General features: G+C 46.8%; 1 protein-coding gene across 1 annotated transcript; it reads left to right on the forward strand.

Annotated features, from left to right (window-relative positions):
* Positions 1 to 11,185: 11,185 nt before the first annotated feature.
* Positions 11,186 to 12,838, forward strand: LOC131215827 (beta-galactoside alpha-2,6-sialyltransferase 2; the record flags this gene model as incomplete). Its single annotated transcript, XM_058210222.1, has 4 exons — positions 11,186 to 11,907; positions 11,969 to 12,141; positions 12,201 to 12,298; positions 12,359 to 12,838. Coding segments are annotated over 4 exons (1,140 nt in total), but the record flags the coding sequence as incomplete, so codon positions are not given.
* Between the last annotated feature and the right edge of the window lie 1,601 nt (positions 12,839 to 14,439).

Raw genomic sequence — 14,439 nt, forward strand, 5'->3', positions numbered from 1 at the left:
ACATGGGAAAACCGAAAGGAAGTAGAAAAGACAAACGCCGAACCAAATCCCAGAAAACGGGCAGTTCGCTTAGTATCGGATCGGTTTGGTAGCGAACCAAGCTGTAAAACATATAAAACAAATAAGAAATGGCACACACCAAGCGGTACGGCAGTAGTGTAATGGTACTGGGTGACCCGCCCCCGTAACGGCATGTGTATCAGTTCCGCGGTTGACCGACGATTCGGGTATCGGGTCCGGATCGGGGATTAGGCTGGCAAGACATATGCGTATACAATAAACGTTAGATCGCACGGGAGTGTGCCGGTTGACCAGCAAGGGAGACGGAGGCAGAGAGGAGGGGAGCAGCCATTGAAACCGATCGTTTGTAGGCAAACAAAAATCAGAAAACCGATGGGCAATTTAGGTGAAAATATTGAAAATGACTTATTGCTAAGACAGATAGAAAGAGAGCGAGAGAGGAAAGAAAAGGCGGTGCAACATAGAATTAGAAAAACAACACGAAGAAGAAGAGGAACAAAAACAACCCAATGAATATGAAAACCGTTTTTGAAACTCTCAACTCGTTAAGTCGGTTCCGTAACGCGTCGTAACGCGCGTCGGTAACGCCGAGGCTTGCTAGGATGGTACGAAAACCCAGGTGTTAACAGGAGCTACTCAAGGAGCCGTAGTCGGTTCCGGTGAAACCAAACAACCGTGTACATTGTTACTCTCTAGGAACGGAGCCGGTCGGTGTTTGGTGAAATTCAGACGAATAAGTAATCGAGCGGACGAATCGAAACGGAGCCAAGAAGCCAGACAGGGAGCGAACAAGATTTTAGATAAGAGCAACGCTGTGGGCGGCATTAGTAGGACAAGTGTTAGTTTTGTTTGTTGTGATGTGGAACTGTGGATGTTTTCCGTGGAACTGGTTATGTTGTTTGTGTTGAACGTTTTTGCACATCGGTTCACAAGCCGCGAGCAAGTCCCCGCGGGAGAGAGACTGTTAATCATGGTGGTAGCAACAATAAAGTAAACATAATATTAAACGGTAGTCATAGTAATAACGAGTGCGGCCCCGAAGCTGGGGCCGAAAGGAAACCAAAACCACGAACACGAACGCAGCGCTCCTAGCGAGCCGACTTTGACCGCAGGAATGTGAGATGTACTCTAGTTTTCACTCAATCTTCCACTAGCGGACTTCACTCGCGAAACTGTAGGCTGGCCAGGGAGGGGGGGGCTGAAGGTGCACAGATCACGGACACTCACTGACTGCACTGTCCCTATTCACCTCCCGGCGCACTCATGAAATACACCTACCTTCATACACCGTATATTATCTCTTTCACCTACTAGCAATGAGAAAGTTTACTACAAAAGAAAATAAAATAAACTCAACACAGACACAAACACAGACACCAACGCAGACACTCAGCAATGAGAGCAAAAAGTAGGAAGGTGCAAGAAAGAGAGCAAACAGTCAACAAAGTAGCAGTAATAAGATCAGCGTGAAACACAAACACACCAACCAAACGGCTTGTTAACGGTTAACTTTGAGCGTCGAGTGTAGGGAAAACAAACGAAACGGAATAATTATTACACGAATCACGAAAAAGACGCCAAACCCATCCCAAGGATATGAGCGACGAGACAAACAGTGGTCGATACCACACAAGCACACGGCATTACAAGTTTGCGAGCAGTTGGTCAGAGCAAAAGCAAAAACATTGGGCCGAAAATGCACACACGAAACACAGACACAGACAACCGGACCGGATATCGATGGTCCCGGTATCTGAGACTAGTGAACACCGTGAACACACTCTTTATAGCTATATTTAAGTAACTACTATTATAATTAGTCCGTCAATTTTTACAACAATTGTTGTTAGTTAATGAGTATAAAACGCAAGCCGAGGGCCCGGAGCAGGACGCCGCCCGTAGGAGTTCCGTTCGCGTTCGAGGCCGCGTGATCGATGGCTAGGCGGCCGCCCCACACCCAAGGGCACTCTTTACCACCACTAGTTCTAACAAATTCAAATCAGAAGCTAGGGAGCAGCAGCGCGGCGGCAGTAACTCTCAGTAAAACCCAACGATCAACGTGCGTCGTGAGTCGGCGCGTCGTCGTGTCGTTTTAGAAAGCAAACAATCGTTGACCAGTGAGATGCACTAATGGGAATTAGTTTGGAGGCAGTAGTACCGGGCCCGACCGCCGAACACATTCGGACACACCGGCATCGGGGGAAGCGGGGAGGAGTTTAGGAGTTTTGCAGTGTTTCCGACGAAGTGGTGGAGGCGGGTGGCACTTTTCCCAACAAATTATAGCAATCGACTAGCGATGAACGGGCACCAACGGCAGGCTTTCTCGTGCACCGTCGCCAAAAAACCCTCCGATGACACGGGAAAGGCAGAGAAAGTTAACAGCTGACATTACCAACCGCAAACGGTCGACGGTACGCCTGCGTCGTGTTTATCCGAAAACCGAACCTACACCCGAAACAGGCAGAGACAGTTCTCTAGAAATTATAACCAATAGTTGTTAAAATATAAATGTGAGACGTAGAGCATAAAACAGAACCCACAACAGACAGCAACCACGGCACGGCCTCCGAGCTGGCGTTCCACTTTGCAAACAGAACAAACAAAAAATACGTGCCAGGAAAGTCGTTTGCGGAGGAGCGTTGTTCACCGAGGGGGGGCTTTGGGATCTATCACAATTTAACTGACGAAATGGTAACAAACGTTTAACATGCCACAAAACAATAACATTAATGATGAAGCGATTAGCAGAGTAGGCGAATGGTGGTAAGCGGTAGAAAAAGGAGCAAAGCAAAACAAAGAGGACGAAGAAGAAGAAGAAACAAGAAACAAAACATTAAATCGTTCGTAAGATACCAAAAAAAAACTGAATTAAACTACGAATTAATTACAAGCGTCTTCAGGAAGGAACTAAAAATCGTTGAATTTAACAAAGTTGAACAGTGGGGGAGGCGGCGTGAAACGGAAAAGCGGCGACAACAGTGAGAGGTCTAACCCAGCACCCCTAGCACACACGCAGACATTCACTCGCGAGCAGCACAATTTGAAGATAGTTAAAAATGGAAAACAAAATTCAACACAAAATCGACTCGATAAGAACACGAAATAAAAAGAAACCATTCAAAACACGAGAAGAAGGAAGTAAACGATCAGGATGGCGAACGGTGTAACAATGTTTAGGTAGCAGAGCGTAGCGTAGCATCCCAAATAAAAAGATCCCACCCAACAGATTGTTAGAATGCGCCATGGACTAAGAAATATCGCACAAATCCACGACTTTTTTACGCGTTGCGCCGAGCAACTCCCGTGCATGGGCGTCTATGATTTCGTTCACGCCGCCGACCGAACGAGTGTGGACTGAGAGTTTATAACCGAAAGGAGCTGCGCGTAGCGGCTGCGGCTGCCATCCAACGTGACACACTACTTTAATCTCGCTCTCCGTGTCCGTCTGTCTGTCTCTCACTCACTCACTCTCGCCCTCACTGTCGCTCTCGCTGTCTCTCCACAATCTTTGCCGCATCGTTGATAAAGTGTTTGGTATTTTGACGTAGACTGCTTAGAGTATTGACGGATGATGGTTGACGGGATTAACGCACTGGGCAGGGCGACTAACGGAGAAACCAAGACAAAACAAAGCGCAGTGTTAGAAGTTCAGAAAAAAAGGAAATACGATAAACAAAGCTAAAATCGAAACCAATCGGGGCTCGTGGAACTCGTGGTTACAAAAATAGTGATCGAAAGAATTTGCTGTTGGTAATAAATTTGTTGTGGTTGCGGGTGTCGGTGCCGAGGGCGGAGGCCGAGGGACGCGGGGAGTAGGGACGCCGAGCGACAGAAGGGAAGAAAAATACATATATAACAAGCAGTATCATTAATAAGCTAGAGTGTACAGATTTGAAATTGGTCATACAAAGCCGAAGCAGAGCAAAAAAACATACAATAAAAGGGTGCGCGCTGCACTGGGCACAACACGTGGGCACGTGTTGGATGTGGCAAACGGAATCGAAAGCGTGACCGCAAAAACTGAAGCAAAAGCTGAAACACAAAACCTTCAAACAAGCGATAAAAAAAAATTCCGAAAACAAGCCAGAAAAAAGAAAACACAAGCAAACAAACAAACGACATAATGCAACAGAACGTAAAAATCAACCGCAATTTAACCTTTTGCGCGGAACACGACATGTTTGTACAGTAGATGATGTAGCAATTGTTTTCGCAAATGTATAACCACCCCCAGGGAAAAGAAAAAAAACAACGGACAGAGAAAGAGAGAGAGAGAGAGAGAGGGAGAAGGAAAGAAAGAGAGAGAGAGAGAGAGAGAGAGAGAAAGATAAGAAAAACGACCAAACATCCCTGTTATTAAACGTCCCGATCATTGAGTGTAGTCTTTCAGTTCAGTTCTGCTGAATTCTGCCTTTGCCTAGAGCACTGTTTTCTAGCTAAACGGTCGATCGTCGATCACAGGTTTGATAGGAATGGAGCGTTGGTGAAAGAAAAACACGGAGAACCACATTCCACGCAAGCACGTGTGCAACAACGGGAGAACAATTTTGTTTTCCTTTGCACAGCCATAAATAGCGTACTCGCTTCGAGTTCGAAGCGGTTGCATCAGGAAGCGTAGCTACTAATTTGCACACTTTATAAAGAGATATTTTCTTATCGTCCTAATTGCCGATCGAACCCTTCCTTTGAACACTCTTTCTGGAAAGGGTATCTAGGATATGTCGCATTCGTTGAGCAAAAACAAAATAATGGAAACTCCATGTTGAGAAAACCCCGTCTAGGTGACGCGGCTGACGACCGGAAATCGATGCGATGTTCAAATTGTGGAACTGCAGCTGAAATGTAATCGTCCTAGTGCATAGATGATGCTGCGCAAACTTTAACAGGCGAAACGAACAAATAAACTCAAACATAAAACCGAACAACCGATACTCATACTCAACCTTCTTCTCATCCCCCCCCCAGTACTGTTCAGTTCAGTTGCTACCAGAAAACTCAGTGCACACGGCGGCACCCGCTAGTAATCAATTGGTAACTGTTCTCCACATCCCGACAACCAAAAAAACAAACAAAACAAAAATAAACCGAAACCAAACATCAAATAGCGTAGGGGCGGGGGTGCGAAAGAACGCCCCCGAGCGCCAGTCAGCAAATTCATTAGATAATTTCAAAGAAGGATTGCACCGATGGACGGCCGAAAATATACAAAATCTAGGTGTGTTTTATAGAGCGAAACCAACAAAAAACAAAAACAAACAAAAAAACCAAACAAAAGAAAACCCAAAACTAGGAAAACGTAAGTAAAATACGTCAAAAACCCACAGCCATCATACGGCCATCACGGAAGATTGCACGCGAAATGGTGACGAGAGCGGGCAGACAAACCGTTTACCGACAGGTGAAGAAGGTGGAAAGATGAAAGAAACATAAAACACAAACGCAACGTCACTACGTAGTCTAGTGGCACGCCAGGCAAAAGTAACAAGAACGGAACCCGCAAAAAAAGTATATATATAATTGAGCAGTAAACATTGTTAAGGAAAGTTATCTAATTCTACATTGAAAGCACGAATTGCATGACGGAACATAGATGAGAGCAGCAACAGTCAACAGGAACACAAACCGCACACAGCCATACCACCAATCCAATTCAATCAACAAACAACCAACCCGGAAAACGGCCCCTTGGAATGGTCGTTTCAATCGTCCTCACGCATCAAACGATTGCGAATGCACATTAGTTTTAGAGGGCGACTCACCTTCTTGTTGCTTGTTGCACAGCAACTTGCGAAAGCCGAATAATTCGAGTGTATTATTTTTTTCCATTTTTACAATCTTGAAAAAAAGGAAAAATTTTGATTACTACTCGATGTAAGGGCTTCGTCTTAGTAGAGCATTAGCCGCGTTTTACTTTCCACAAAGTCACCGATAAGCCACTTTTATTTTCCATGAAGTTTCTGTACCAAGGGATAATGGGCACCTTTTTCAAGATAGCAACTAGCTATTCCCCGGGTTTTTGCGATGATTGGAATAAACTTTGACTTACACCATACACCGAACTTACACAAAGGGCACAGACACATCGCAAGCGCACGTAAAAGTGACGTGCGGCCTAGACTGTTATTACACCAAATCGAACGAAAACGCTGAGCAAAACGGCAAACGTGCGCGAGAGAAAATTCCAGCAACATCAAATGTTATGGCCTTACGAAGGCACGCGCACTTGTAGCAAAATTGCTGGCTTGTTTGTGATGGGCACACCTTTGGTGGCCACAGCAATCGAACCGAACCATTTCGCCATTTGCACCGCGCGTTTGCTTATTTTAGTATAATACTCTATTCACCACAGGTGTACAGCTTCGAGGGCTAGTTTGCTGCCGCTTGTTTTATGAGTTAGAGTTGCGTTGTTATCGAGAGGCAAACATCTGGGTATCTGGTCTCGCACAGTTTACGGAAGTAATGAAAGGGTCGGTAGATGGTAGTTGGTCACACTGGAGCGGCCGCTACCGGAAAAATAGAGAAAACATTTTGCGAAACATGCGAATCAAACGATAAGACAAAACACAATGAATTGAAAGGCGTTCTCATTGCACCAGTGCTATCTGAAGATGATTTGTACATATTGTTTGCTTGCGTATACTTTTCGACATGCTGTTCATACACGTTAGACGCCAAAAGTATATTGAATAAAAGAAGATAATGTTAGTAGAGAAACAAAAGAAAGTGTTGAAAGTGAGCGAAACGAAGCGAAAAAATTAACAAACAAACGAGTTATGCAAAAGTTCTAGAATTACGAGAAAAATACTCAACAATACAACACGATACAATACAACACGATACGATCACACAAACATAAACACACAGAGACACGAAGCCACACATACTGACACAGTTGCTAAGCCGTGAGCCGCGTTGGCGAGTAAGCAAAGAAAGGTAAACGAAGACATAAATAAATACAAACAAACGAATTCACGCGCGAATGCAGCCAAAACCCATAAACCCTATAGAAGAAAAGAGAGGAAGACGCACGAACGGGGCGCGAATTCAGATGGGTGGAGAAGTCACGGCCGAGCGACAGAGAAAGCCAAGAGAAAACCTATAATTTGTTTATTATTTCTAGCGAAAACAATACATAAGAGAAAAGAAGAAAAAAAAACAAAATAAACAAAAACCGAAAAGAAAGGAATAAAGTATTAATATCCGAAAATGAACAGTGTGTTTTGTTTGATTTCTATTACCTCTATATCTGTTGCCTCAAACACCGAAACCTAAACACCTGGAATGAGACGTTCTGTTCTGTTCCGTGGCCTCTACTTCTGTGTGTTAGCTTGTGGCGAATTGTTTCCCTAGAGTGTCCTTCATGCATGTGTGGCCACTTCTCTATCACGCCCTACCTAGCACATCCAATACTCATAGTTCGTTTGTATCGCTAAAATGTTTTCTTTCTCCTTTCGCCACCGAAGCTCTGAAATCTGTTGCCAATGCACCTTTTCTACCTTCTATTTCTACGGGTCGGTTCACTTTTCCAGTATTGTACTTTTAACACACTTGATTTGACTGTCTGTTACGATCTTTGCTTTCTGCCTCTTGTGCAAGTCTCTTTTAACTTTCTTCAATAATTATTAGCGCTTCTTCAATGATAGTTTACTAACACAAACCGCTACAAATCATCGCGCGTGAGAAGTGAACGTAAAGTAACAAACCTCCAATAATTAGTTTAACGTATGAACAGCATGTAGCAGCAGCAAAACGCACAAGAAAATGGTAAACACTTGCAAGGAAAACATAGACTAGGTTCGCTTGAAACGAGTTGACCACTCTAACCGAAACTTTCCCAAAATAGTAAACAAGTAACCATACTGCCAAATAACCACGAACAGTCGCGATGCGGGATGTAAATTCATAGTTCTAACTTTTAGATCGCTCGTCGCAGTAGAATCGCAGTCCAGCCAAAGCTATGGTACACCCGGCAGGTAGTAGTAGAGTTTTTGCGTCAAAAACCAGGAAAGCAAAAATCGGCAGCTGGTCTGCCGGTGGCGGCGGCCGGGCACGACAAATGTGCTAAAACTGACAAAAAACTTGGCAAAAACCCCCCATCATCATACGGGACGGGTTTTAACCTGAACAATGTGAAAGAAGATAAAAAACTACTTAAACGTGGTACGAGCTGGGAATATGTAAGGACAATGTAGGAAATCAAAACGCGCACGTCATCTCAAAACGAGAATGAGCATCCAAACGATGAGATTAATTGTGTAACGTTGGTGGGTGATGTGGAACCCTCACTGATTTCACCCATTCACCAAAGCCCCGTGCGGAAGTGTTGGAATCATTTTGAACTGCTTCGAACTACCGCTTCTAGCACTTGTGCACGACATCTTTCGACAGTGCAAATACGGTTCGGTCCCAAACACGTGGCACTAGGTTTTAAACAGTTGATGCGATTGAAGTAACAACTCGCAGTCTCTCCAAAGCAAACAGCCCTTCCCGCGTATCGTTCCCCACCACGGTCAGAAAACGGCAAATAAACAAAAACACAGCAACAGAAAGAAGTAAAAATACTATATTAGGCCTTACAATGCAATACACTATATTTTTAAAGTAGTTGTGATAAAGAGAACAAGCCGGACATGGAAACCAAAAAAAAAAAAGAAAACGATGAAACAAGTAAATAAATACCGAAAATGAAACCATCGAAAGAAGGATCGAAACCGTGGGGTGGCGTATCCATGCCACGAGCGTACGGGATCAGACGGGTACAGGCGGAACCGGCGATGGAACCAGCACTCGACCAGAATCCGGCGGTTGAGCGCGGACAAGAAATCAAAAAACCAAACTATTAAAGCTAGACGGGAGAAGAAAACTGATCAGCCAAGCTATACATAAACAATAATGACGAAACGTAAACCATTGACCGCCACCACGTTTGGAATATTTGATATTAGTAAATAGATGGTATGTTGAATTGTATTTAATAGTTAACATGGATAGTTGCCTATAGCGGAAACGGAAACATGACGAGACAGACCGAGAAAGGGGACGCAGGGAGAGCGAGAGCGAGCGAACTGTAAGAGGAAACCACAAAAGCCAACAAACGGTGTTTATTAGCGGAGTATTGATAGAGAGGGTGGTGATGTTTCAGCGTTTGCTTTTTTGGTAATGTCATATGTTATCCGTTATAAAAGGGTTTTCTTTTGGATGTTAGAGTATATGTTATAGAGTGTCCCTCGTCAAACGTGAGAAGTAACGTTACTATAGCAAAACTAATAATAAAATAGCAGAATAACAAAATGAAATTAATGGGCGTTGCGCGTTACGGAACAAGGGTTCCGTGCGAGGAAGCGGACTGTTGAAGAGCTCGTGGACGAAGCTGAAGCGACGTGCTCGCCACGTTGGGCACGTTGGGTGTGTTATCTTCGGCCAGCTGGCGGAGAACACTTTCTTCTAACTTTAACTCTAATTGCAAAGAAAACAAATGAAAAAAAAGAACACATACACACGCAGATACACATTGAACTACTGTTACTGTACCAACAATTGATAACACTAATTTCTTACACTACCTACGCGAAAGTAGCTGGCGCCGGCGCACGCACGCACCGGGTGCGCGATTGATTTGCTTGGCGGTGCTTGAAGCTCGATCAACTCGACCAACCATCCTCCCGTTCCCGTTCCGGTAGCCAAGGCCGTGACCGACCGAGGCAGGAGCAGCAGCAGTAGTATGCAAACAAAAGAACAAAAAACAATGGCCAAACACACACAACACGTGCACAATGTTTTCCACATCAAGTAATTAGTATCGAAGCTACGGTAATTTAACGATTGAAGGACATCGGTACTACACTCTCATACTCTTCGATGGCTCAGCAGACGGGCGAACCGGAAGTTGTCGGACAATCCGACAAACCACGAAGGATTCTAACGAAGGGGAACCGAAGCAAGAGACACTCGAGAACAGACCACTGAGCAGCCTACTGAGCGGGGAAGGTACTTGTACAATTGTGACATAGTAAATCGTAACGAGTAGGTATAATTTAATTCACGATCTCTGTACGAAGACAGCTAACTAGAACTTGAAGAATTACCTATGTAGAGTAAAAACGTAGAATAAAGATATATTAATTACGACATGAGAATAACTAATAACTGGCTTCCTGGATTACTGTTTACTTAGTGTTCTCTGTGGTGGTGGATGTTTTGGTTTGGAATGCTTAAATAGTTTTTTTGTTTACATGCATCAACCAAAGAGGGTTTCTGGTCCGAAAGGAATGCATACAATGGCCATTAACTCAAGGGATCATTCAAAACGCATGTTCCCAAAAAATGGAAAAGTGTACATTTTCTCTGCTTGAATACTTTTGATTCCCGGTGTGCAATGCCTGATGTAATGCTCGTCTCTCGTTCGGGTAATTATGTTTGCCACAGTGAGCTTTCCGTGGCAAGGGCACCGTTATGTTGCGTGAGGTAGGTAGAGGAAGGATACTCTCCGAACGGCATAAGGGATCCGTCAGCATCCGTCATCTGTTCCTTCGTCGGGTACAGGCGCCTGCGTGTTGGTCGTTCAACGAAGGGCGTATGTTTGAAGCGATTTCCACGAAGCGACACTTCATTAAGTCGTCTCGGGAGAGTATGAACGGATGCCAGTGACGGACGTATCGGTTGACAGTGTGATTGTTTTCCTTGCGCTACGGAAAACTTCGGATTTTTAGTCTTGGTGTCAGTGCTCAATGTTTGCAAAAGTTTGACCGTCGAGTCGGGTACTGGAAGAAGCCACCACACCGGATACCAAAGCCAGGCTCGGGTGTTTAGAAAGGTATTCGATAAAACTTCCTCCACGAAAAACCGAATAAATCCAAACATTTAATGTTATTTTAACATTGAATCAGCGACGCGAGCAGAGCGATGAACTGTTAACATGGTGCCCTGCGTGAAGCATACCTTTAGGCGCACCTTATTCGTTCGAAGCGTGAGCCCGGATCAACTATAATGCTGCCATCGTTCCGGAAGTCGCAGCTCCTCGGCTCGTTTGCACTGTTGGCTGCGACTTTCGCTGGTAAGTACTTTCTCCCTCAAACTCTGTTCCATGCCAACCTACTACATTTGAGACACAGTTCTCCCTGAAAGGTGCTTAAAGCTTCCTTCGCACATTCTAGGGGCCTGTGCGCTAGAGAAGCGCAGCGTGTTTTACGTCAAGCTCAACACGACGGAGAAAACGTACAAAGCGAGCGACGAGAAGCCAACGCTCTGGTCGAAGGAACCCCACGATGCCCCACGAATACGGCCGCACTTTAGTCTGGCCAAAACGTCGCACTTCCTGTTCGACCTCAACCGATACCGTTGCGATGGGACCATTCCGGCGGACAGCAGCGAGTGCCACAATCGGACCGCCCTGTTCCGGGCGAAAGTCATCGGCGAGCTGAGAAAACGAATGAAGGAACCGTTCCCCGAGAGTGACCAGTATCGGGTGCGTTACAACCGGCCCTTCGTCCCCGTCGGACCGGGTCAGTGTCGGTTGAAGCGAGCGAACGTGCGAGTCCTGTCGTGGAAGGAGCCACCATTCGCCTGGAACGAACTCGGAACCTACCTTCCGGTGACACCGCTCTTCGGTGCGGTCACGAACGCGACGTGCGTGATTGTGGCCAGTGCGGGGTCGTTGAAGCGATCACAGCTAGGCCCGTTTATCGATGGGCACGATATCGTGATGCGGTTTAACCATGCACCCACCGATGGCTTCGAGGCGGATGTGGGCTCCAAGACGACGATCCGAGTGGTCAATTCGCAGGTCGTAACGAAGCCCGAGTACCGGCTGCTGACTGCACCACTCTTCCGGAACGTCACGATCGCTGCCTGGGATTCGGGGAAGTTCGATCAAAGCCTTCCCGAGTGGTACGTCCCGGATGGATGCATACGCGGCCAACGGTTGGTTCATTGTGTGCTTCCGTTCCAGGTTAGCCAATCCGGACTTTGATCTGTTTGAGAACTTTAAAAAGTTCCGAAGTCAGCACCCGTCGTCCAACTTTCACCTCATCGATCCTCGCAGTATCTGGAGGGCTTGGACCGCGCTACAGGATCTGACCCAGTCGCCGATACGACAGAATCCACCGACGTCCGGTTTTATCGGTAAGTTTCTCTCGGCATGTTTCCAAATCCGACGTCCACTCAAATCGACTTACCGACAGGACTGGGACTTTTGCTGCCCGTCTGCCGGCACATCGACATCGTAGAGTACATCCCGAGCACCCGCATGAACGGCCTGTGCCATTACTACGACGAAGAGGTAGAGTTGCGACTTCGGACCAGTCCCTTTCTGTCTGTAAATCATCCGTATCTTCCGTAGCTCAATCTTGGCTGCACTTTCGGAGCGTGGCACCCGTTGGCGGCCGAGAAGCTGCTCGTCTTCCAGATGAACGCGGCCAGCGACTACACCGTCTTCCAGCGGGGCACCATACGCATCTACAGTGAGCCACCCGGTGGCCAGTGCTAGAGAAGTGGGGGTGCCCTTCCGACGTAAAGGCACGCTTCCGGCACCTGTCACTCGGCACCCGGCATGTGTGGCCGATGAGTAAGGAGCAGCGGAATGCTCCGATCCGCGGTGATGGTGGCGCAAAACAATTAACAACGGAACGAATTAATTAAGCTATTCAAATCGACACTTGAGGTCGAGCCGACGCGTGGCCTATCGTCACCTGGTCTGGCGGCCTCGTCGTCGTCGTTAGACATTCCGCCCGAGGCGCGCTCCGTCTGCGATCTGGCGGCGATAGAATAGGGCTCGGGCCGGCGATGCGTGCCTGAGAAGGATGTGCTTGGCAATAAAGAACTTGAGTTGCCTGTGCTGCGAGACAGACCAATCGATGAAGTTGCATTCCGCGTCTCTCGGTTGGGCCACGCTCCAAACAGGGATCCTGACAGGTGCGAAACCTTGCGATAATTTATCGCTCGCTGGCCCTTCTCGGGCGTTGATCGGGAGCACCGGATTGGGCGTCCGTCCGAGACGTCCTCGACACTGGACCCTCGCGATTCATTTCCCGTACACTGCACCGTCGAGGAGTCGATTTATCGTGACCAACATACAGTGCGCGTTACCTTCTGGGAGATTTTTCGGTCCACCGCATCACGAAGCTGCGCCCAAATCGCAGCCGTAAATCCGCTTTTATCACTCCTGGCCGATCGCGGTCACAACGGAAGCGACGGCTACCGGACGTGCCGCAGAGCACCAATGATTCCGGTCGTCCGGGATGCACTTCGACTTTTACGACTCGGCAGGGGGGCGATGCGTTTTACGAGTGGTTTGTCCTAGGTCCTAGCACAGTCAGCCCAGCTGGTCACGGTTGCCCCCGATGGCTCTGCAGCCCGGTTGCAGCGCAGCACACTTAATTAGGCGCGCGTGCGACGGTTACCGTGTTTCTGGTGGCTTTTAATTCTCGCGTTAAGCTCGCCCATCAACCGGTGACTGAATCATAGATTTCAAATAACGTGTTCAAAATAAAACCGGCCAACGACGGTATGCAAATGACGGGCCGTGAAAGGTAATAAGGTTGGTGTACCCTGCCGAAAATAGTTTTACAACTGGCAGCTTCTCTTTGTTCGTGCACCTATTGTTCACAGCACATCTGTTGACTAATTTGTTGTCTTATCGGTGCACTGCGCCCCGGGCCGACTAACTTCTCCATTATTTTCGTACATTTTAAGCAAAAAGTAACGTGTAACGCGTAGCGCACAGTCTGGGGATTGCTCCGTGCGAGTATAAGGACTTCCTACCGGCCATACGATCTTGATTGATCGACTCGGGTCGGTTCCTAATTTGGGGTCCTTAAATTTCGAGCACCGTCAAGCGATGCATACTAAACAGCGTTCCGCCAATTCGCTGATTCACACGCTTCATGCCGTGAGCGGATTGTAGTGTTGGTTCGGTTCATCGAATGGGAAAGAATTCTAAGGATACTTCTGGCGACCGGACAATGCAAGGGCATGGCATCGGCATCTCAATCGAAAGCGAAACGGTGCACTGAAAGTGAGAAGTGCCGTCCGGTGACTTGCACCTCAAGAATGATGCCCGTTTCCGGGTGGTGCTCGAAGAAGAGAAAAGAAATAGTACCGAAGATAATCGTATGCACACCGTCTTGGGCGGATCAGTTCCCTGCGGGCGATCGGACGTCTCGGGCGGTGGGTTGATTTATGGTCGCTCTCATTGTTTTCTAGCCGCCTCGGTGGCACTTTGTCCAGTGGATTGCCACCATAAAACCGACTGGAATGCTAACAGCAAAATTTCTCCACCATCGATACTCCGATTTTTTAGTCTGTAAAGCTATTTTTAAAACGTTTTCCGTTGTCGTTGATTGTGAATAGTGGTCTGTTACCTAGCATCAGTCATTTTTGGGGTAAATCCCTTATGCTCTTTATTGCTCCATTTCTCAACCG

This window comes from Anopheles bellator, chromosome 1, assembly GCF_943735745.2.
Source record: "Anopheles bellator chromosome 1, idAnoBellAS_SP24_06.2, whole genome shotgun sequence".
Taxonomy (NCBI): Eukaryota; Metazoa; Arthropoda; class Insecta; order Diptera; family Culicidae; genus Anopheles; species Anopheles bellator.